The following is a 24,656-nucleotide window of genomic DNA, read 5'->3' on the forward strand; positions in this document are numbered from 1 at the left end:
CTTCGTTCAGAGATTTTTAACACATGCATATATTCCTTTTTTCTGGAATGTTCTCGTCACGATATGGCTGCAATTTTGCCGATGTGACGTTAAATATTAATTCACTCACTCAATAGAAAGGTTATGCTTAAAGATATGCAAAATGTATGTGGCAGTACTTGTGTGATTACATTATCTGTTATGTTAAACGGCATTGAAGATCTGACAAATCATCAAAATGAAATTATATTAAAAAGCGTAAATCAATATATATGCAAATCTAAACGATTCCAGTGGTCTTCTCTCCCCTGTTATCTTTCAATCTTTCTCTGTTTCTAATAACATGCTTGTAATGTAATGAGTTTTTGTAAAAACAGTTGGAAAGGTTTTTCATAAGTTGATAAGTTCATAAGTTGTCCCTATCTTTTTCACATTGTGAATAAAATATGTTTAACTTAAGTCAGATCACCATACTATAGACTAATGGGACTTACGGCAGACTTCATTCCTGCATGGTCTCAAGCTAGACTTACACTATCCCTTCAGATGTTGGCAGGTTTGTTTTTACAATCTAGTCAAGCATTATTGTGGGGTCACTAATTGTTTAAGATTATTATGATTTTGAGGGACGTATGTGCCTTTTCAGGAGGGCAACAGGTTTACAGAACTTAAAAACCCTTCCTGTATACAACTAGCAATATATACGTTTATATATTTACACAATTTTGATTTAAACGTATCTGACAACTCATGATAATTTATGTGAGTGAAAAATGAATACAGTCAAACAGGACATGCTTGACTGTGCTTTTTCATCACAAGGGATGGAAAAACGGAGAATCCTTACCGTTTCAATGGTTTTCATAAGTATATCTTGCATGGCCAATACGACGTCGTCACACAATGACTCCAAATATGGATTGACAACCCATGAAGACGTAACCGTTAGTTGTTTTTTATGCAATGTATTGATACCTACTTTGGTGTCCCACTTCTTTTGCATTAGATCACGGATAAATGATCTAATGCCGGCTTCATAACCAGAGTATGGAATGAGAAGTGGTGTCACAGATTTGTGGAGCGCTGCCTTATCAGCAGCATCGGCCAATGCGTTACCAGAACCAGTTACCAGACCATGGCTGGGTAACCAACACAGGGCGATGATGCATTGGCCAGTAGCAAGATCATTATCTTTCGATGAAAAGTGGATGACTGCAAGAGAGACTTCTTATAGCCTGAAGGTACGAAAGAGAGCCTGAAAAGATTTCATATATGTTGTTTATACTTCAGATGTATATTAATATACTTAAGAGATGTTAGTGTTATTTTTGCTTCTTTGCTTCTGCTGTGAATTGGATAATCTAGACGATATTGTCAGGGATCCAGTGACAGTTGTACTTCTACTAGAATCAAGTAGTGTAGTAGTACCAACCAGTTTATTATCGATGGTAACGTAGGGTTTACTAGCTCTGCAACCTGTTTGGATACAATATAAAATACGGGCTATATATGTACAACAACTGAAGGTAGATCACCATACTAGGGACCATGGGGACTTACTGTACATTTGCTTCCTGCATGGACCCTAACTGGATTTACATCGTCCCTTCAGCTGTTAGCAATTCAGGAAATCTAGCCATACATTAAAAAGACACATATTATACGATTACAAATGTATGAATTTACTTTGAATGTTTGTGGACTTGCGTACCCTCTCAGGAGTATTTTAACCCCCCTTCGAAGATACAGCCACTAACAAATTCAGTTACTAATTTAAACTTCTAATTCTAAAATATGTATCTGTTTACAGTTCATTTAACAAATCTAATTCCGTCAACAGCGCAATGATTTATATTATTAAAACGATCCTTAATACTTCAGGACTTGAAATAGGTATCCCTAGTGCCGGTATATTCAACACAGTCAAGCAAGACATGCTTGATCGTGATTACTTTATCACAAAGGATACAGAACGGGAGATCCTCACCTTTCGCCGCATAATGACCGCTTCAAATCTGGACTGACAACCCAAGTAGGTATAACCAACATGAGGTTTTATTGCATGTAATTTATTAATGCCCGCTTGGGTGCCCCACGTCTTCTGTATCAGATCACGAATATAAGATCTAATGGTAGCTTTATAATCAGTGTAAGGCATAAAAAGTGTTGTCACAGATTTGTTGATGCTGCCTTAGCAGCAAGATGGGCCATTGTGTTACCAGAAATTCCAACGTGGCTGGGTAACCAACAAAAGACGATGTTTAATATGATGGACACTAGATTTAGTACCTTTACCTTTAATTTTCTGGACCATGTTCCATACCTTGCACATGGGTGTCCGAGAATTTATTTTGGATACATAATTTTGCCAAGATTGGCGTTTGTTCTGTTTAAGAGTACGCCGCGCTTTAGCATTTAAAATTGTACATTTATTTAAATTATGCACCATAGGATGGCGACGGAAATAATGTTCTGCTTTTTTCCTTGCCTTCCTAGCTTGTTTGCAGTTGTCGTTGATCCATGGTTTTCGAATATGTGGAACTGCAGAGGAATTTGGTATACCCTCAAAAGCTATGGAGTTCAATTCATCAGAGAAGCCTTTAACAGCATTAGGAACTTCAATAAAACGTTCAGGTTTAAGTTTTTCAGCACATAGTGTTTCATATAGAGCCCAGTTAGCCTTTTTAGAAATTCCGCCTTGATGATGGAGGAACATCAGATGGAGCTACGAAATTTAGCATAGTAGGAAAATGGTCACTACCACAGAGGTCATCATGGACTGACCATTCAAATTCATGTAGTAGTTCTGAATTTGTGAGTGATAAATCGAGAGCCTGAAGGCAAGAAAGAGATTCTGAATAGATTATATACTGTTTATGTTTAGAGTGGCTTGGAATATATTTAAGAGCCGTTAATATGGCGTCAGCTGTGAAAGTACAGCTGTTATCCGGTAATCTAGAAGATATTGTTCCGGATCCAGTGACAGTGGCAGAAGCCATTGCGCTGCAGCCTGTTGAATCTGATACACTTGTTATTCATGACACTAAATTGCAGTGTGTTTTATTGACTTTGGCATGGCGTGTTTTTTATAAGTTACACAGTCGTGTATCGACTGTGATTATGTGGCTTCTGTTGAATGAAAGCAAGCTATCCTGTTGTTGTGAAACGTTATTTGAAACTGGAAATATCCTTATATACTTTTGCATTAGATTCAGTTGAGTGTGAAAGGTTCACAACCAATCCCTGACGCAGCGAGACTGGCGCGCAGTACAAGAGTGAACGCGATCGACGTCAGGGTTGTACATAGACCCTCTATCATGTCGGAGCCTGACGTGTTTCTGAACGCTGAGTGCCAAAAGTCTACCGACGAAAAGAATCCCCGAATAAGAACCCGAGAGGAATGGTCCAGGAAGAAAGAATACATTCTGTCCCTCCTAGGGTATGCAGTTGGCCTTGGCTCACTTTGGAGATTTCCCTACCTTTGTAACAGAAATGGTGGTGGTAAGTGTGACCAGCTGAAATTATTATGTTATGTTATATATAAACCTGAAGTGTGCTTCTCACCCTGTATTAGTTCTTCTCTTGTTTTTCCAGAATAACCGCATTTGAGGTTTTTATTTTGGGTGGACAGCTTTTACTTTTCGATAGAAAATACTCTTCCCATGGTCTACTTTTCGTTAGTTAGACCGCGTCCAAGGTTTTATCTTTGCTAACTTTATATGAACATCAACATTCAAATGATACGTGAGTGTTTGATATCGTTTAAGATTAAGCTGAAAGTACACGTTTTCCAAAGTGAGATTGGGACCATAAGACTCAGATTTCTAGGCAGAAGCTCTACCGCACACCCACTGGCCCGACGAAGGTGGTGTGGTTGAATTATCCAGTTATTATCCGGCCCTCGGGATTTCCCTTCCCCTTCGGTTTTACATTGTCTACCAAACCTCGGAGGCGTGTTTTCTTCTACACCTATTTGCATACATGTGTGAGTGTGCTCGCGGGTTTGTGTTGGTTAGAATGCGTGAGTGAGAGAGGGACAGGGGTATGTCATGTAGAGATCTGATATAGACGAAGGAGTGAGTGAGTTTAGTTTTACGCCGCTTTTAGCAATATTAAGAAACATATCTTAATGTGGTACATGATGACACGATTAAGACTTTTACATAGTATCCGACCATTGGTGTGTGACAGATCCACATCATGTAAAACATTTAAGATAGATAAAATGTTTATTGCACATAGATTACACATTACAATTCTTGCAAGTTGCACACACACGCGTGCACATTCATGGATGTGTCAGATCCATATACATCGTGCTTAATATATGGAATTGCCCAAACCGCGAATACGCAAAGGTTTTGTCTCATTCCTGTCAATCAACCGCGACATGACTTGCTAAATCTGCGGACTGGGCATGTCTCGCTGCGCCATCCCTTGCTGTGGGCTAGACACACTTGTTTCTACTGTAATAAGGGAGACATGTTACAACATGATGATACGCAGTTCATTATGACATTTTCATTACATTAAATTTATTCAAAAACTTTCCATTCCTGGAATGACAGCGGCTTGAACACATACTACCCAATTTGTAACATAGACATCGCCTGCTTGCCTCAATATCGACACGCACTCTCCTCTGACGACTAGGGCAAGGTTACGTGGTATGCGACGCCATTCGTCCTGGAGGGCTTGTGAAAGTTACTGTCTATTCTTTCGTGGGTTAGGCCGTTTCCCCACGCATCTCTCTAGTGCACCCCGCATTAGCTCGATCTCGGACATGTCTTGTGAACGTGCTGGCCACTGTAGAACGTTTACGTTGTTCCTCTCGTCGCTGCCAACGACGAACAACTCGGACCCAATGCAGTCTGTGACGTCAGTGTTAATGGGTCAGTGTTAAGGGGTATGTCTTTCAAGCGGGCACCCGTGGATAGCCACCTCCTCGTGATGAGTGCTGGGTAACGCTAAGAGCTCGCCAAGCCCCCATCAACCCGTTTGCCGTGGGTTGCGGCCCTGTGTCGATGGAGGAAGGGATCCTTGGTGGCTGAGGGCCTGGAACCGTGTTCCTATTTCCCAACACACCACTTTGGCCCTGACTTCAACCAATAGGCTGGTCATGCCAAGCCCTCTGCGTATATGATATATGTAATTGCATACATTTTATTTGGAATTGTTTCAGTTTGGGTCTTGATCCGCCTTGTTCATTTAACACTTTTATGTTTAGAATAAGATGTTATGAGCTTTGCCTAGAGTCTTCTGCCCAGAAGTCTGGTAGATTATTTGTTTAATCCTTCTTCTGGATTATATCATCTCACTATCATTGGTACTGGAGATCCTATTGTATATAGCATTGTCTTCGTGATACTTCGTGGTGGGTGGGGAGCTGGGGTGATGAATCTTTACTACTTTAACATTGCTCCTGAAACCCTCTTGAATAAAGCGTCAGCTTGACACTGATCAAGGTGCTAATGAAGGCTCTCTTACATAAGTTGAGTACTGACCGAGATTTCTGGTTCTAGAATCTTCGGACAAGCAACCTATTAAACTTACTGAATCCATTTGTGATTTCAAACCGAGTGTATGGTATAGCAGGAGATGTTATGACTATCAAAGTCTGAGGTCTGGGTCATTTCTAATTGAATGTGCCAAGAGCTGAAACTCCTTCTTTCCGTATCTGCCAACAGGTCACTTAATTCAAGCAAAGATTTTGTGCCAAGTTTGGTGAAGCAATAGTGGATTCTGATCCTGAAAAGTACATACCTATCAAATTCAGTCAGACATGTTGCCATTGAAACGTAAAAATAATTTAATCAGAACTCTAAAACTACAAAAATCCCACCAGATCAATCTAGGTTCCAAGTATGGTGAAGAAATAGTGAACGGTTTTCAAGTTCTGCTCCGGAAAAGACAAATGCACAGACACACGGACGAACACACACACACACACACACACACACACACACACACACTCCGGGAGATAAAAAGTTGTTAACGAAGGACACTATATATACCTGTGTTATAAATTAAAAGGCGTCTCACATTTTGTCAGTCGTGAACCAATCTTGGAAGATGTCGACCCCGACCTCAAATGTCCCTTCGCGTTGTTGCTGTTGAAGTGCGTGATTGAGTTAATATTTATCTTCACACATCGGCAATATTGCAGAATATCGTGATGAGAAGAAGTAATAATGACATTGTAGAATGAATGAATATAAGAAACTAAAACCCTGTTGACGAAGAACCACTAGTATAATATCACGGATATCCATTAGGACTCTAATTCTTTAACTATAGAGGACAATACAGTATAAAATGGGCTATAGATTGCCAACAGCTGAAGGTAGATCACCACACTAGGAGACTTACATTACCAAGGAGACTTACATTACTTACCTGCATGGACCCTAGCTGGACTGATACGCTGAAAGTCATAGTTCAGTGGCATTTTACGACACGCCGGCACACCCGCTATATCGGCAGTTTTTGCCGGTTCCAACGCATGCCGTTTTCGAGGGTTTCCTTTATTTGATTTTGTTTTTAAAGCTAAATGAGTATATTTGTGAAGTTGTTTTTTTTTCTTTTCACCAGGTGCGTTTCTGATTCCCTACTTTGCTGGGATTCTCACGTGTTCTGTTCCACTCTTCTTCCTTGAGGCTTCTATTGGCCAGTTCTCGAGCAGGAGTGCATTGCATGCATGGTCCATTTGTCCTTTGCTTAAAGGTTAGTCAAACGTCCCTTCTCCACTGACAGTTCAGTCAAGACATGTCGCCAGATTTATGATAATTATTTGGGCATATCAATGCATTAGTATCTTGCAGGCACCTGTGGCGAGCCACCTCCTCGTGGTGGGTGCTGGGTAACGCTAAGTGCTCGCCAACCCCCCGTTGTGGACCCGGGGGCATATTTGGTCCACCAACCTGTTGGCCGTGGGTTGCGGCCCTGTGTCGGTGGAGGAGGGGATCCTGGTGGTTGAGGGCAATAGGGGCCTGCAACCGTGTTCCTGTTGCTCAACACACCACTTTGGCCCTGACTTCACCTAGACGGGTGGTTGAATGGGCCCGGTTCAATCAATCGGCTGGTCACGCCAGGCCCTGTGCATAGTTAGTATTATTGCACACATCTATTTTTCTGGTCTTGGCTATTCTAAATTCAAATTATTCATGATATTGTTTTGCCTAGAGCACTATGCCAGAAGGCGGTGGCTCATGGGCCAATCTGGCATTACTGACCTCCAGGTTCTAATTGTCTTTAGAAATTGTCATGGATGGAACCAACCTGACATTTATTCTTTTTGACAGTATTGGCTACCTGTGTCTGTATTGCTTGAGTATAACATCCCTGTAACCCTGGTGTTTCATCGTTGGTTTCCACTTTAACGCCGTCCTTGTTGACACTCCATGGTGGGTGGGGAGCAGGGATGTCGAATCTACGTCCATTCATTATGGCTTCCCAACAACTCTCTGGTTCTCGATCTAAATCCAAGAGAAAACATGTAGACCTAGAAACTGTCTCGTCTTCTGATGATGAATCAGAAACAACAAATTTAGATTCTTGGCCCCGTTTCCTGGTTGTCCAGGGAATTGAAGGACAACCATTAAAACTGAACCCTTTTGCAATATCAAAAGCAATTGCAGGAATATGCGGCGAAGTGAAAAACGTTACTCGGCTTAGAACAGGTTCCTTGCTGGTGGAATGTGCCAGAAAACAACAGGCTGTTAATTTGCTTAAAGCTCGTCAGTTTGCAAATACAAGGATTGATGTGTCACCACACAGAACGTTGAATTCGTGTAGAGGCATTGTTCGTGATCGGGCAAAATGTCTCTCTGACATGTCGGAAGTTGATATCGCAGCAGAACTTAAGTCTCAAGGTGTCACCTCTGTGAAAAGATTTACAAGAAAAGATGGCGATAACACTGTCAAAACAAACACGTATCTGTTGACGTTTTGTCTTGCTACAGTACCAAAATCAATTAAAGCTGGGTACTTTAATATTGAGGTAGAAGTCTACATCCCTAATCCACTCCGGTGCTTTAAATGTCAGTTGTTCGGACACGGTGCTAACACGTGCAAAAACTCCCCAAAATGTTCTCGTTGTGGTGAGAAACATGAGAATGCCGACTGCACAAATGCCATCAAATGTGCAAACTGTCATGGAGATCACATGTCCTCATCACGATCCTGTCCAGTCTTTGAACAACAAGCTCAAATTCTCAAACTTAAACATACCAATAATATATCTTTTGCTGAGGCAAAGAAACTGTTACCAGTCACTGATAGAATCTCCACACAAAAAACTTACTCTGCTGTTGTATCTACCTCCCGTCCAAAAGTTGATCACGAGTGCCAGACCTCCATTTCCTGGGTCTCAGAAAAACAGAACATTCTGTATGCAATTTCTGATGAGGATACAGGAACATCCACCCAGACAGACATGATGCCTGAACCAAAAAATCACCATGAACCTGAAAGGAAAACAACAATGTCCAGAAAAGAACAGAAACAACTAAGACGAAAGGAAGCCAGGGCCCTTAAACATATTGAGGTGCCTTTACCATTACAAGTGCCTGTAGAGGTTCATAACACCTATGAACCACTAGATATGGAGACAAGCCCTTCACAGTCATCCCAGCATAAAGGGACTTCGTCTCGTTCACGCTCTCCTATTGAGCCCCCATGAGTTGCTCTCATAATGTTATCCAGTGGAATTGCAGAGGCCTTAGAAACAATTTTAATGATCTTCAACTATTATCACAAGATTTGAAACCATCAGCTTTTAGTTTACAAGAGACGTACCTGAAAAGTACAGATAGATTTGACTTGCGCCAGTATAACTCATTTCATTCATTTTCACCTCCAGGTGATAAAGCCACTGGTGGTGCTTCTATTTTGGTGAGGCAAGATGTTCTTCATAGCCCTGTTCCACTTAAAAGCAATCTTCAGGCTGTTGCTATACGGCTTTCTTTACAAATAACGTTCACGCTTTGTTCCCTGTACATTTCACCATCTTCAACTGTTCAGCCGTCTGATCTTCAGGAGCTATACGACCAACTTCCCAAACCCTGTATTATCATGGGTGATGTTAATGGACATAACCCTTTATGGGGAAGTACTAATACTAACAATAAAGGGAAAATACTTGAAGACTTCATATCTAATAACAACGTATGCATATTTAATGATGGATCAGCTACTTATTTACATCCTGGTACAGGAACGTATTCTGCACTTGATTTGTCACTCTCAGATCCCGATATATACAATGAGTTTGAATGGTCAGTCAATGATGACCTTTGTGGAAGTGACCATTTTCCAACAATTCTCACAGCTATAAATCCTACTGATAACCCACCTGCAACTAGGTGGAATTTTAGTAAGGCCAACTGGCCATTATTTCGGACACGCTGCACTGAAAACTTGAATAATGATGTTTTTGTCAATAGTCTGGATCCGATTCAGGTATTCTCTGATAAACTGAAGAATATAGCTAATGAAACTATACCTAAGTCCTCTGCAACCCCACACGTTCGTAAACCATGGTTTAATGATGAATGTAAACAGGCCAGAAAGAACAGGAAGAAGGCCGAGAAGTATTTTCGGCGACATCCTACAGTCCATAATTTAGACAAAGTTAAAATTCTAAATGCTAAGGCTCGACGCGCCTTCAAGCAGAATAAGCGTCAATCTTGGCGAAATTATGTTTCCAAGATAAATTCCCGCACACCAATTTCAAAAGTGTGGAATATGATTCAACGAATAAAGGGTAAAGGTTGCAAATCAACTGTCCACCATCTGAAGGATGGTGACGATGTATTGACAGACAGGGGTGATATTGCCAATAAGATTGGTGTAACTCTCGCCAAACATTCGTCTTCATCAAATTACGTCCCTGAGTTTCAGAAATACCAGAAACAGCAGGAGAAGAAAAAGATCAATTTTAACTCAGACAATGGTGAAGACTATAATGAACTATTTTCATTACATGAACTATATACAGCCCTTGAGCAAGCTCATGATACAGCAACAGGTTCTGATGGTATTCATTATCAACTTCTGAAACATTTACCTGAATCATGCCTGGAAACACTGCTAAATATATTTGACACGATATGGACAACAGGGACCTTCCCAGATTCATGGCGTAATGCCATTGTAGTTCCCATACCAAAACCTGGCAGGGATCATACTGATCCTTCGAATTACAGGCCAATCTCTTTAACGAGTTGTGTCTGTAAAACCATGGAACGAATGGTAAACAATAGATTGACTTGGTATCTTGAAACCAATAATTTTATAACAAATATTCAATGTGGTTTCAGGAAAAATCGTAGTACCATTGACCATTTGGTACGTCTTGAATCCTTTGTCAAAAACGCTTTAGTCAATAAACAACATGCAGTATCGATATTCTTTGATTTGGAGAAAGCATACGATACCACTTGGAAGCATGGTATTTTAAAGGATTTACATGACTTCGGTTTAAGGGGTCGTTTGCCTCTTTTTATCTCACAATTTTTAAAAGACAGGCAGTTTCAAGTCCGAGTGGGATCAACCCTGTCTGACCATTATAATCAGGATCAGGGTGTTCCACAAGGCAGCATTTTGTCTGTAACACTTTTTAGCATCAAGATAAACAGTTTATCCAAGGTTTTAAATGATTCAATTGATGGATCATTATTTGTGGATGATTTTAATATTTCTTGTCGTGGTAAAAATATGCATACTATCGAACGGCAATTGCAATTGTGTTTAAACAAAATAAATAAATGGTGTCTAGAAAATGGCTTTAAATTTTCTAAATCAAAAACTAATTGTATACACTTTTGTAGAGAATATAAGCCTCATAAGGACCCAGAACTATTTTTAAATGGTTCTCCCATCAAAGTTGTAAAGGAGGCCAAGTTCTTGGGTCTAATTTTCGATTCCCACTTAACCTTTTTGCCGCATATCAAATCACTAAAAACAAAATGCTTGAAGGCACTCGATGTATTAAAAGTGGTATCCAACTCAAAGTGGGGAGGAGATCAAGCAACTCTCCTACATTTATACAGATCACTTGTCCGTTCAAAACTCGATTATGGCTCCATCGTATATGGTGGAGCTTGCAAAAGCAACCTTAAACTTCTTAATTCTGTCCATCACCAGGGTCTAAGACTTTGTCTTGGGTCTTTTAGAACATCGCCTATCGACAGTCTCTACGCTGAGGCTGATGAACCATCTCTTGAGCAGCGCCGTATAAAATTAACTTTACAGTACATTACCAAATTATACTCTAATGAATCTAACCCTGCATTTAATTCTGTCTTCAATCCCCTTTATGAAGATTTATACAACAAGAAATCTTCTCTGGTTCCACCTCTAGGGCATAGAGTGAAACCCTTTCTTTCTTCAGCTGGCATTCAGCTGGAAAACATAGCCCCCTCCCGTCTTCTTTCTTCTCCTCCTTGGCAGTTGGTTAGGCCACAAGTTGACCTAACATTAACTACATTTAAAAAATCAGAAACTAATGAATTACAATATAAACAGGAATATAATCAAATGAAGCATAAATATAGCAATTATACATCCTTATTTACAGATGGGTCCAAGGACGGTGGCGCAGTAGCTTGTGCCACTGTCATTGGATCCAGAACGATATCTTCTAGATTACCAGATAATAGTTCTATTTTTACAGCTGAAGCTAACGCCATATTAACAGCTCTTAAATATATTCGAAGACACCCTAAACATAAACAATATATAATCTACTCAGACTCCCTTTCTTGTCTTCAGGCGATTAAAACTATTTCTTGTAAACATCCACTTTTAATTGAAATTATTGAATTGTATAATGATCTTGCTACTGGCCAATACGACATCGTCTTCTGTTGGTTACCCAGCCACGTGGGCATTTCTGGCAACACAATGGCCGATCTTGCTGCCAAGGCAGCACTCAACAAATCTGTGATACCACTCCATATTCCATACTCTGATTATAAAGCTGCAATTAGAGCGTATATCCGTGATCTGATGCAGAGGAAGTGGGACACCCAAGTGGGTATCAATAAATTACATGCAATAAAACCCTATATTGGTTATACCTACTTGGGTTGTCAGTCCAGATTTGAAGAGGTCATCTTGCGACGATGTCGTATTGGCCATACGAGATATACTCATGAATACTTATTGAAAGGTGAGGATCCTCCGTTCTGCATCCCTTGTGATGAAATAATCACGGTCAAGCATGTTTTGCTTGACTGTGTTGAATATTCCATCACAAGGGATAACTATTTTAAATCCCGAACTATGAAGGATCTTTTTAACAATAACAGTGGTCATTTAATTATTGCATTTTTAAAAGAATTAGATTTGTTAAAAGAATTGTAAATATATAAATATTTTATGATTGGAATTTTGAATTAGTAACTAAGATTGTTTGTGGCTGTATCCTCGAAGGGGGTTAAAGTACTGTAAAATTATTGTCCTCCTGAGAGGGTACGTAAGTCCACAAACGTTCAAAGTAAATTCAAACACTCCGCTCTTTTAATCGTAGTATATGTGTTCTTTTAAATCTATGGCTATATGTGCCTAAATTGCTAGCGACTGAGGGGATGGTGTAAATCCAGCTCGGGTCCATGCAGGTAGCAAAAGTAATGTAAGTCCCCATGGTCCCTTGTATGGTGATCTACCTTCAGTTGTTAGCAATCCATAGCCCATTTTTATATTGTCTTGTTCACTATAGTTAAACTGTTTTAGATCTAATCACTAGTCTTAAATGTATATCTGTGATATATACTAGTGTTTTTACTGTTCGTTGTCAACAGGGTTTTATTTTCTTATATTCATTCATTCTACAATGTCAGTATTACTTGTTCTCGTCACGATATGGCTGCAAGATTGCCGATGTGACGATAAATATTAACTCACTAATCACTCACTAGTATCTTGCATTCGACTGTTTCAAGAAGGAACTAAACATTTTAGGAAACATTAGCTTGACTGTTCCAAACGTTCTGCTCCCGGGCTACATATACTAACTGTCACCTGACCTCAATTGTAGGATAACAGTAACAATCTAATAAAACAAAAAAATTGTCTTACATGATTAGATAACACTACCATACTACCATATGACAACATATTTTCAGGTATTGGCATCACCCAGGTTTTAGGATGTTTAGCTGCAGCCTTGCCTTACAACCTCATCATGGCCTGGTCTGTTTACTACTTGTGCTGGTCTTTCTGGTCAGTGTTGCCATGGACAACATGTGGCAACTGGTGGAACACGCCCCTGTGTGTTACTAAGCTTAGCAACAGCTCATCAATCGCAAACGCCTACCTGATTAACAGCACGGAGGATCATCAGCTGCTTAACTCTGTATGGAGGAAGCCGAATGTAACGTTGACGGCGTCAGAGGAGTTTTGGCAGTAAGATCTCAGTCTTTCAGTTACCTATATCCATGTTTAAATATGAGTCTGACTGGCAATGTTAGACAAAGAGGTCGTCTTTATGGTCACAATATATGAAATCAGTGCAAAAATATACCCGATTTTGACAATCCTTTAGACGCAAAGTCTGTTTGGAGACACCCGGTTTTCACGGAGTGGATAAGCATGTCCTGCCCATGTCGGTAGCACCTGCCATTCAAGGTTATCCTTCCTCTTGAGGCAATATCCAAGACACTTCAATGACTTTCTGTAATAATTCGAGATTGGAGGAAGAGACACGTTAAAGTGAGTGAGTGAGTTAATATTTTTAAAGTCACATCGTCAATATCTCAGCCATATCGTGACGAGAACATTTAACATTTAAATGGAATATATGCATGTGTTAAAAATCTCTGAACGAAGGACAGTAAAACAACTAAAATATCACAATTGGAATTAAAACTACCTTGGAAAGTTATACCTAATAGACAATAAAATATAAAAACAGGCTATAGATCGCCAACAACAAAAGATTGATCACCTTAGTCAGGACACACGTTAAAGTGGTTGGCATATGTCGCTATATCCCTACAGCATACTTTCTTGGTATCTATTACTACACTGCGTCGAAATTTAATAACATAAGTTTATTGCTAATTTGCGTCGAAATTAGATAATAATAGTTTATTCCTAAAATGCGTCGACATTCCATGATATTAGTTTATTTCTAGATTGCGACGAACTTCGATCATACACAGGTTCAGTACTGTTCAGTACATCATTCAACAACAAATACAATCGTATGGAGCCCTTAGAGTTTGTAGTTTTTTTAAAAAAAAATGTTAATGAACTGAAACAAGAATGAAATGTTATACGTAACCCGATTGAATTTTCTGGTTGCTTTTAGAAATGATAGCTTCAATACGCATACGAAAATATATATATTACATTCGATATTGTGTTTCGGTGCACATTATTATACAATTACACAGCTATCTAACACTATATCGCCCTTTTGGATCCCATTATGCAGATGGCATGATCCAAGTAGGAAATACAATGATAAAATGTTATTGAAATAATAAACACATAATTCGCTGCAACTTCTGACTCAATCATTGCAACTTCATTCAGTGGTTCTAGGGATGTACCTTATGTTGTATGGCGCATTTTCATAAAGTGTTATTTGTTTGGCAGGTACAATACTCTGCGAGTGTCGAGCGGTATTGACAATTTTGGGACAGTTCAGGCTCATCTGGTCCTCTGCATCCTTGTCTCGTGGGCTCTTGCATTTCTGTGTATGATGAAAGGTGTGAAGTCTGTTGGAAAGGTGTGATACCATCATACGCTTCAGACCAAACTCTCCTGTTATACCCGCAATAACAGTGTTTATGTACATAGGAAGTGCCATTAAACATGGTTTCAGACGTTAGCTTTCATGAACTGTCGGAAATGTTCATCGAATATGTTAACCATGACGATTTACAGTGTGTTTCAGTTCTGTGACGAGTTTTGGTCCATCATGTACAGACCCGTGAAGGTCCCGGGGTAGAGTAGGCCTTCAGCAACCCATGCTTGCCATAAAATGCGACTATGCTTGTCGTAAGAGGCGACTAACGGGATAGGATGGTCAAGCTCGCTGACTTGGTTGACTCATGTAATCGGTTCACAAATGTGCAGATCGATGCTCATGTTGTTGATCACTGGATTGTCTGGTCCAGATTCGATTATTTACATACCGCCATACAGCTGGAATATTGCTAAACTCACTCACTCACCCATCATGTACAATGTGCCAGTTCGGGTTTTAGCATTTGCAAATTGTGTGTTTTTATCTCTGAAATGTCTATAAACCAGGTTGTGTACGTGACTGCCCTTCTTCCCTACGTTCTCCTGGCGGCTTTGCTGGTGAGGTCGTGCATGATGCCGGGTGCTGGGGAGGGTATACTGTATTTCCTTCGTCCAGACTTTTCTCGGCTCGGCAATGTACAGGTAAGATGTTCGAGTATTTCTAATACCATCAATACCAATATTGTCAGGTAATATCCATTATCATAGCCAAGTTACTACATGCTACATCGCATATGCGTAACAATAATAATACTAATTCTACTTGTGTAGCCTGGTATTCAGCCGTCTAGTTGCTCACAGGCGCATATGTTGGGGTCTGTAGAACGATAAGAGAAAGTGTCAAACATTGTAAGTAGATTACTAGACCTTTAAAAGTAGCTCACAGTTCTGATGGCAACGTGCATACGTGTAATTCATGTTAGAGAAACTATAACCGCCTTAGGAACACATCGGGAGTAGGGTGAGGGGTGAAAATGTGAAACATTGCAGACAGTTCTAAAGAAAAGAGGTTTGATTCCTGGGCTTTTAAAAGTGGACAGATAGTGATAGTTGAGTTCTGATGGTAAAGTGCGTATGTGTAATCTAATCGGAAAACACACAATATTAACTTCTTATGTGACAGTTTTGTCTTATAACCTTATTCCAACAAAAGGTTTGGCTGGAAGCTTTGCTGCAAGGATTTTTTTCAATGAGTACAACAGTCGGAGGCCTCATCACCATGAGCAGCTACAACAACTTCCACAATAACTGCTTCAGGTGAACTTGTCCTCTATTGGGAGGCCACATAATTCGGAAATTAACCTTAGAAACAAACAAACAAACAAACAAAAAAACAAAACAAAACAAAAAACAAACAAACCCAAAACAACAAACAATAAAGGACTGCATAATATCTGTTGATAATAAAGCGCAAATGAAAAAAAAACTATGATATTGATTCAGGATTGATTGATTGATCAATATTATGAATATTCAGTTCTAATGCGTTCAGTGATAATCACAAAACTTATCATTCTAGCAAATATCACATCTTGAATACCATTCTTAGGTAATAGTTGTTTTCATCTGTGATTATTAAATTAAATAGATACGTTCATTGGTATGCAAACTATGCATATTTTATTCTTTCCAGATATGGACCACGATCTTTTTATCAAATTTTCTTTTCAGAGACGTAGTGTTACTTACTGTCATTGGTGAAGCCAGCAGTATATTTTGTGGCCTTGTGGTCTTCTCCTCACTGGGCTTCATGGCTCATCAGGCTCAGATACCTATATCAGAAGTCGTGTCATCGGGTAAACAATTATGGCTTTTACATGGATCCGACATGGTGCATGATTGTCACAACGAAGAGTGGACAGGATAGGAAAGAAGAAGCATTAGAAGTATTTGGTTTCGATTCAAATCAATTCAAGTCCTTCAAAAGACTTTGAACACAGGTGCTTAAAAGCTTCTATGAGTTATGGCCCATGTTCGACTCAATGCATTCTGTGTAGAACAATTTGAGTTGGACAGTCAGGGTGTGCGAGAAAGGATGGAGAAGGCACACGAGAGGTAAATGAATCAGTAACATTGTCGGAATTCGAGCACGTGCTTCTCGAACATCTGTCTGGCCTTCTCTCTGTATCCGTCCCCTCTAACAAACAGTGATCAGTGTCAATATGTTAATGATAGATTGTAAAACAAGCTTTCTATTTTAGGACAAATATTCTCAAAACAACTGGTATGAAATTTTGTTTATGATATTCGATGTAATTATGCTATACTCCATTCATAATGTGTGAAAAGATGATAGTTTCACAACAACTATTTAAGTAAGACAAGTCTATTTTTAGACAATAACGTTGCTGGTCATGATCTAAAGATAGCTCGAAAATCAGTATCTGACGACATCTAGTGCTAAGATGCATGTATTGTAACTTAGTGATTATTGCCTGTACTTGAGACAAGTTTGGTCACATTCTACTGAAGTTGAGTGAAAGTTGGCATGTCCATTGAATAGAAACGTTTGGAGCTTAAGGGTGAGATGTGGTGCCATATTTCCATGTCCCTTCCCATATGCTTTTAGGATTTTCCCATAAAAGGCGACTCAGCTTGTCGTAAGAGGCGACTAACGGGATCGGGTGGTCAGGCTGGCTGACTTGGTTGACGCATGTCATCGGTTCCCAATTGCGCAGATCGATGCTCATGTTGTTGATCACTGGATTGTCTGGTCCAGACTCGATTATTTACAGACCGCCGCCATATAGCTGTAATATTGCTGAGTGCGGCGTAAAACTAAACTCACTCACTCACTTAGGAGTTTCCTTTATCATAACCAGTTAGTGTCTGAATGGGGAAATTAGTCTTAGTGTCTACTAACATTACATGAAAATACTCAAGTCTGAGTTCTAAAATTGGTGCCAATAAGTGATTTTGGTGTCGTTCGTTTACATTAATCAGATAATGTAAAGCACCCCTGTGCTTGTCGTGTCTTAGCTCGTAATGGGAATCTGTTTTTGGTTAACATGTACACCTTTCCAGTGGAAAACTGGTGAAGTTTAGTAATGAATTCACATACTCTTGGTGACTATGTTTGCTCAAACTCCGTTTGGAATGTTATTCAGAAATTAATCAAGATTAATCGTTCTCTGGTGTGTACGTTTTTGTTTATTTGAGTAGGTATTCTAAACTATCTAGAAACTCTATAATATAAGTTTATGTACCAAGGAAACATATACAGAAGTCGGTTGCTAGTGGATAAATCCGGTTTGTGGACACTCACTACACTATAGCAGGATAACGTATTAAAGTATGCTTGGTGCACCCTCTACAGCCAACAAGGTAGGGCGATCCTTGTTTGGTTTCGCAAGGACTGGTCATCTGTATTCGAGCTTGTTCAGTATAGAATCCGTCCTTATCACGCATTCACAACAGCAACGCAACGTTCTCTCGTTGACTGCCTAGCCCCCGTGAACATAGCAGTAGACAAGCAGTCATTGTTGCACCAAAGTAGCACCTTGCTATTGTACAATCGGGGCTGACGTCACAATTCGCTAAGACCTTCCAATAGCATCTCATACGTGGTCGATGGGATCGAGGTTAGGTGATCTCGATGACCACTCCATAACGTCAAATACCTCCAAATTTGCAGGAAGGTTAGTTAACTGCAGTTGCAAATGTGATCAGCGCAAACGTTTATTACAGTCTACTTGTGTCAAAATCGGCACTGGGCGTCGGGAATGAAGATTTTGCATGGTCTGCACAGTTATGAGATCCTTAATAGTGCGTAATCAGTGGACGTTTGATTGTCCTCGGCATGTGACGTCACAAGTGACCTTAGCTTGTGAATTGTCAGAATTCTGCATCTATTTGCACGTGTGACAGCCACATTAGACTGGGCAGCCTTGATCATTCCAACTGCACGTTCTCCTTCAATCATATGGCAAGGCATGGGAACTGTATAACTCTCAAGGATTGTTAACATGTTCTTTCCAATCGCCAGCGCATTCTGCACACACGTGTGTAGTAAGGTACATAGTCACGTAACGAACACCAAATACAATATTCCAATCCTGCGAGGAATCTCAGTCTCAAGCGAGACGCTGGTCAATTTCTTAACTGAGAAAGTCGCTAACATTGTGTCTGACATCCTGGCTGTTCAAATCTTCTTCATCCGCAATCAGCTCTGATTTGCTTAACACGTCAATTTCAAGTGGGCGTGTTCCTGAAAAACCAAAGCATTCATCCGTCAGACCACAAAGACTTTCATTTCTCCGAATGTGAAGTTGCGATTTTTTGTTCAGCATGCCCGTGCCACGTGGGAATCTGTCATCTTCCGGCACTGGGCCCAGACATTGCCAAACAGCAATTGTCTGTGGTCAGTAGGCAACATTGCACTTCTGATCAAGTGAGGGCCTCTACATAAGGATAATCGGTGGCAGAACCATTCCCAAAACTTCATCGTTTGTACAGATTCACTACCTTGCCTTTAGACATTACAAAATGTCACTTCAAGTCGCCCTATCGTCCTGGACAATTTACTACTTTACATCGATCTTTCTTGTGGCCAGTGTGACTTCATCCTCTGCTAGTTGCCGGGTCATGTCGGCATACCAAGTAACACAAACGTCGATGCTGCAGCTAAGGCGGCTCTTGTCAAACCGTTATCTCCACTGCTGATCACGACTTCAAATGCACTATCAACAGTTATTAAAGACACCTCATGGAAAAAGGTGTGGCACTCAAGCAGGAAGAAATATACTTCATGAACTGAAACCAATAATTGTTCGTATCTATACTGGCTACGTGGGTTGTCAGTGAAGACGTGATGAAGTAATGTTACGACGATGTTGTATTGGCCACTGTCGGCATACTCGAGACTATATGATGAAAATTGATGGAGATTGACCTCTTTTATGTATTTCTTACGATGATGCGTTCCCAATCAAATATATATTCAGAATGACAGCGGGGACTTTTCAAAGGTGAATGACGAAATGTTTGTTTTCTTAACTTGGTGCTATGATTCTTTGTGGTATGATATTGTTTGTTTTAAAAATGATAATGTAATGAATATGTATATTTTTTCAAAATGAAACTCATTAGCCTTTGTAATTATAATGTTCATTAATACAGGCTCGATGTCGTCACTGCACGGCTGGAATAATGCCGATAGCACATTATACCTTTATACCTAGGTTCGGGGCTGGGGTTCATAATCTATCCCGAAGCAATCGCCCAGCTACCGGTCTCTCAGTTGTGGGCAGTGCTCTTCTTCATCATGATGTTAACAATGGGAATTGATTCTTTGGTAAATATATATTTTCCAATATAATAGATGTAGCGTGATTGACCAGTAGTGCATTCTTTATAAACGGTGAATATATCCAAAGCCAAAACATCATTGCAGGCACCATATGTACATTGGTGTTCACTTGGGATTTTCTCAGCACTGACGTGTGTATTGTTTTGCTACATTCATTGCTATGTCTTTGGCACATCATGATGACTGTCTAATGATAGTACAATTCCAAAATTTATGTGTCTGTACCGATACCGTTTAGTCATTCGTGAACGGTTTCTAGTATGGTGATCTACCTTTAGTTGTTGGCGATCTACTGCCCATCTTTGACAGGTTTTCATAATATTCATATATTCCATGTCAGTGTCAAATATGTTATCGTCACGATATGGCTGAAATATTGCCGATGTGGCGTTAGGTGTTAACTCAGTCACTCCCTCATCCATGAACAAGCCGCTACCCACTGGAGTCAAGCGTGAAATAACGTCAACACTGTAATGTGTGGGGCTAAACAACAGAAATGTACAGCGCGACTTTCAGATTCAGTCAAGCAAGGTTTGTTTGTTGAGGCAAGAGGGAATGTAAGGACAGATGACTTCATATCATAGTATTATTTGTTTTCGTATACACTGTATATAGACAGTTAATAAATAATGTATTTCCTTACAGTTTGGTGACTTGGAAACAGTAATAGCTGCCATAATAGAAGCGTGTCCAAAATACCTTCAACATCGACGAGTGTATGTCACTGCTGGAGTGTGTCTTTTCAGTTTTGGAATTTCCATCCCCTATGCAACTGAAGTAAGGCTTAGATATTAAGTCCTTTAATCACTTTCTGATGGTAGATTGAGGATTTCGAAGCCTCGACAAGGAGGCAGTGCGCTAGTTAACTGTAGCCATAATGACCTCGAGGATCGGATGTTTACATCCTTAAGACACTATTGATAACAATTCATGTCACACATGTTTGTACGTGGTGTTATACGTTACGACGTGTAATCAGTTTCCCGTCATGTTTTTGTTGCTCTTTCAGGGTGGTGTGTACCTGTTTCAGCTATTAGACTGGTATGCATCCTCGTTCAACTTATTGCTCATTGGCTGTCTGGAGTGTGTCGCCATTAATTGGATCTATGGTGAGCGAAAATACTAAATGAACGATAGTGCAGTGATATTGATTGAATGAGTCCTGGACATATTTCAAAGCTTATATAGTTTATATAGTTTATATAGTTTTGCGCAATACAACCTTTTAAGATTGCGCCAATGTGAATTCTTGGTCTTTCTCATAGATCCTTTTAAAAATACATACTAGCTAGTTTTAATTCCTTTTTGTGATAGTCTAGTTGTTTTACAGTCCGTCAATGACTGGTTCTTTAAGTACCTATATTTTTGTGTATCTACAATACCTCTCGTCACTATATGGCTGCAACATTGCCGATGTGACGTTAAATTTTAACTCACTCACTCACTCACTTTCTCATAGAGAAACTGCTGTTTTTTTCTTTTAGATATTTTTTGATTGAAAAGTGATATGGTGTAGTAAACAAACAATAACCAACTCGTGACGGGGAGTGACAGATTATCATTCCCTCGGTACACTGATTATATTATTGCTTGGGAAAGAAAATCTTTTATTCCCGTCACTCTTAGGCTATTGTCTTCTTATGTTCATACGGGTGTAAGCCATCAAAACAAATCCCAGCCCTCCTTGTAGTCCCTATAGGGTTAGTCCAATCTAGAAACTAATGTACGCACAGCCAGGAGTTATGTATGTATGCCATTTATCAAAAGTAATTTCTTGTACGTTATCATGTGATGTCCACTTTCTATGCCATTTTTATCATGCAAATGACGTTTCATAGGTTCTGAAAGGTTTAGCGACGACGTTTACATGATGACGGGAAAACGTTTTCCCTGGATGCTGAGGGTCTTGTCTTCCTACTTCTCTCCTGTTATTCTCTTTGTAAGTTCACCTTCCGCATTAAATTAATGTATACTTATAGTAATGCAACTGTCAAACGTCCTGCTCAAAATGTGGTTTCATGCGATACTGAGACACATTTGTCATTACTGAGTAAAACATTATTGTATACCATCATGGGATTCGTTAATACAGAACAAAAAGGAAAAGGGAGGCTCATGGAAGGATATCGTTGAGATAATGTGGTTTATATGGATGTATTGCAGCCTGTGTCGAGTCAGACTTGATAGGTAAAAACATTACATATGCGCTTTGCAGACGATCAACAAATGCACACAGCTCTTGTGCAACAGCACAGGTGCCCTACTCACGTGGGGCACATGATTAGTTGTAACTCTTTAAAGGAACAGAAGCGTGTTCTATTTTAAGTTCAAAACCCAGCTGGCCTTAAGTGCGTTTTCTTTGTCAAGTACGAACTTATGGTTTCATCAAATTGCCACTTTATAATCATGCATCACGTCCTGCTGTCTATATATACCAAGCTGATATTCCGTGATTTAACTGCCATACTATTCATACTGGTGTTAAGGTCGACCTGCTTACTTCTAATAGCTTCATAATAGCGGGGGATGTAGCATTAAGCTCCGTCCGTACGAATTTGAATATCTTAAGAACCATTCACTAGATTCTTTTCATAGTTGGTACCTAGGTTCATTATAGTAAAAGACAAGTCTCTTCACCTTCATTTCAAGGTCACATGGCCGTGGGTACTTTAACCTTTTGCTATTGTCAGCGAGATGTCTCAAGAACTATTCCCAGAATTTTCCTCATATTCCACACGAAGCTTATTCTAGAAAAGGCACGGGACCCAGTCGATTTTGCTGACCTTCACATACTTTTCAAGGTCATGGCGACACTTTGAAGATTTCAGCATGTTAAGCCGCGCGTTAAGCTTGTCAATACCTCAATAACCCTAGATTTTCTTCACATTCCACATCAAGCGTCATCTAGGGAAGGTGCAGGGCTCAGTAGATTTTGGTGACCTTCAGTTAATGTTCACTTTGATGATTTTAGCATGTTCACCTGCATGTTAAGCTTTTCAACACGATATCTCAAGAACTGGTCATTGGATTTTCTTATTCATCACCATGTTTCATCTTGGGACGGCGCACTTAACTTCATCATAAACCACTACCTTCATTTGCATTAGTTTTTAAGTCTAATTTGATAATTTGTGGATTTTGCCACCTTGGTGACAATGCTTGGTAATGCTACTGTTTTCCTTCACAGGCATCCTTGATTCTTTCCCTGTTTCTCTACGACCCTCCAAGGTATGGCGAGTACGTCTACCCTGAATATGCAAAGGCGATTGGAATCTTAATGGCAGTAGTGATATCATTGCCAATACCTGTCATGTTCGTATACCAGCTCATCAAGCAGAAAGGAACATTTCTAGAGGTAGGTGTATATGTGCACTGAAACACAGTGTACGGGATATATATGTATATTGCAGCAGGTAGTATTAGGCCATTGGTATTGTATGCACATGGTTGAAACATTGGAAGTAACACCTTAAAATAGCTGTGGTACACATGAGCATGACACTTTTAACACATCCGTGACAACAATGAGATGCAATTAGCCATTTGGACATGCCCATGTATTTGTTCATTTGAACACTTTTCTTTTCTGACAGTGCTATAGGTCAGGCAAATATTTCACAAATATCACGAGCCACTATGCCAGTGGTGTATGAACATACTACTGGAATCGCTCGTAATGTACAACATATATTTTTCATGATTATGGAAATGATTTAAGGTTTCTTAGTGAGTTAAATATAACGTATGTGGAGTGAGTCCCATCGCCTATATTTCATCTCTATGGTGCAGATATTCAATGGTAGACTAACATCAATAAGTTTTATACGGCTGGAAATCATGCAAACATCGTGATCTGTTTGGATATATGTATATTTTGTTTTAAATGAGTTTTATGCATTTAACAGCGCCTCCACCTCGCATGCTCTCCGTCCACTAACTGGGGTCCATCACGGCCTGAGGACAAAGAACGGTATCTTCAGAAGATGCACAATCAGCCAGAACCTCTTATCATGCAACGAGTATACTCGGAGAACAACCCGCATGATGCATCTGAAAGCAAAGAACATGCGCAGGGATGTGTCATTACTGAAGCGTAATCTTACTTTTTATGTTGTCTCAATGTGGTTTTAATAATTTCTCAGTTAGTATTTAACACAGTCACTGAATATTATGTTACAAAACCTTAAGGGAGAGGATAGTATCGCAGCCACTGTGGAGCAATAGATCTTTCATATTTTGATGCTGGCATCTTCGTAACAGACGTAAAACTACATTTTCGATTCCTTTCTGGTTAATGATGTAACCAGTGACGTTTGCGCGTATTTTTTCTTTTCTACATGTATTGTTTTTGAACTAATGGTGATAGTAAAGAAGAATATTTATGCAAGTGAAGACAGTGGTGATAAAATGAACTTGTTGGTTTCTTTGTCGTGTAATGAAATTAGATCCTGCTCCGTTTTTGACATGCTTAGACGTTTGCTTGGCTTTTTGCTTGGCTTTTTGCTTGGCTTCCTGTGTTTTTGCGATCTTATTTTGTAGTAAGATTAAATATGGATGTAATTTAAGGACAGGGCCACTGTGTGCTCTAACTGTCACTATTTCAGGGGTCCGT

The 24,656-nt window shown here is 39.8% G+C and overlaps 1 protein-coding gene across 1 annotated transcript; it reads left to right on the forward strand.

Moving 5' to 3' along the window:
• Positions 1 to 3,296: 3,296 nt before the first annotated feature.
• On the forward strand, positions 3,297 to 24,141 carry LOC137257394 (sodium- and chloride-dependent glycine transporter 2-like). Its single transcript, XM_067794725.1, has 13 exons — positions 3,297 to 3,480; positions 6,571 to 6,702; positions 13,107 to 13,386; positions 14,584 to 14,716; positions 15,244 to 15,378; positions 15,890 to 15,993; positions 16,408 to 16,532; positions 19,917 to 20,029; positions 20,690 to 20,821; positions 21,054 to 21,153; positions 21,883 to 21,983; positions 23,232 to 23,399; positions 23,950 to 24,141. The coding sequence occupies exons 1-13, from the start codon at positions 3,297 to 3,299 to the stop codon at positions 24,139 to 24,141; spliced, it is 1,899 nt and encodes a 632-aa protein (XP_067650826.1).
• The last annotated feature ends 515 nt before the right edge of the window (positions 24,142 to 24,656 follow it).

This window comes from Haliotis asinina, chromosome 12, assembly GCF_037392515.1.
Source record: "Haliotis asinina isolate JCU_RB_2024 chromosome 12, JCU_Hal_asi_v2, whole genome shotgun sequence".
Taxonomy (NCBI): Eukaryota; Metazoa; Mollusca; class Gastropoda; order Lepetellida; family Haliotidae; genus Haliotis; species Haliotis asinina.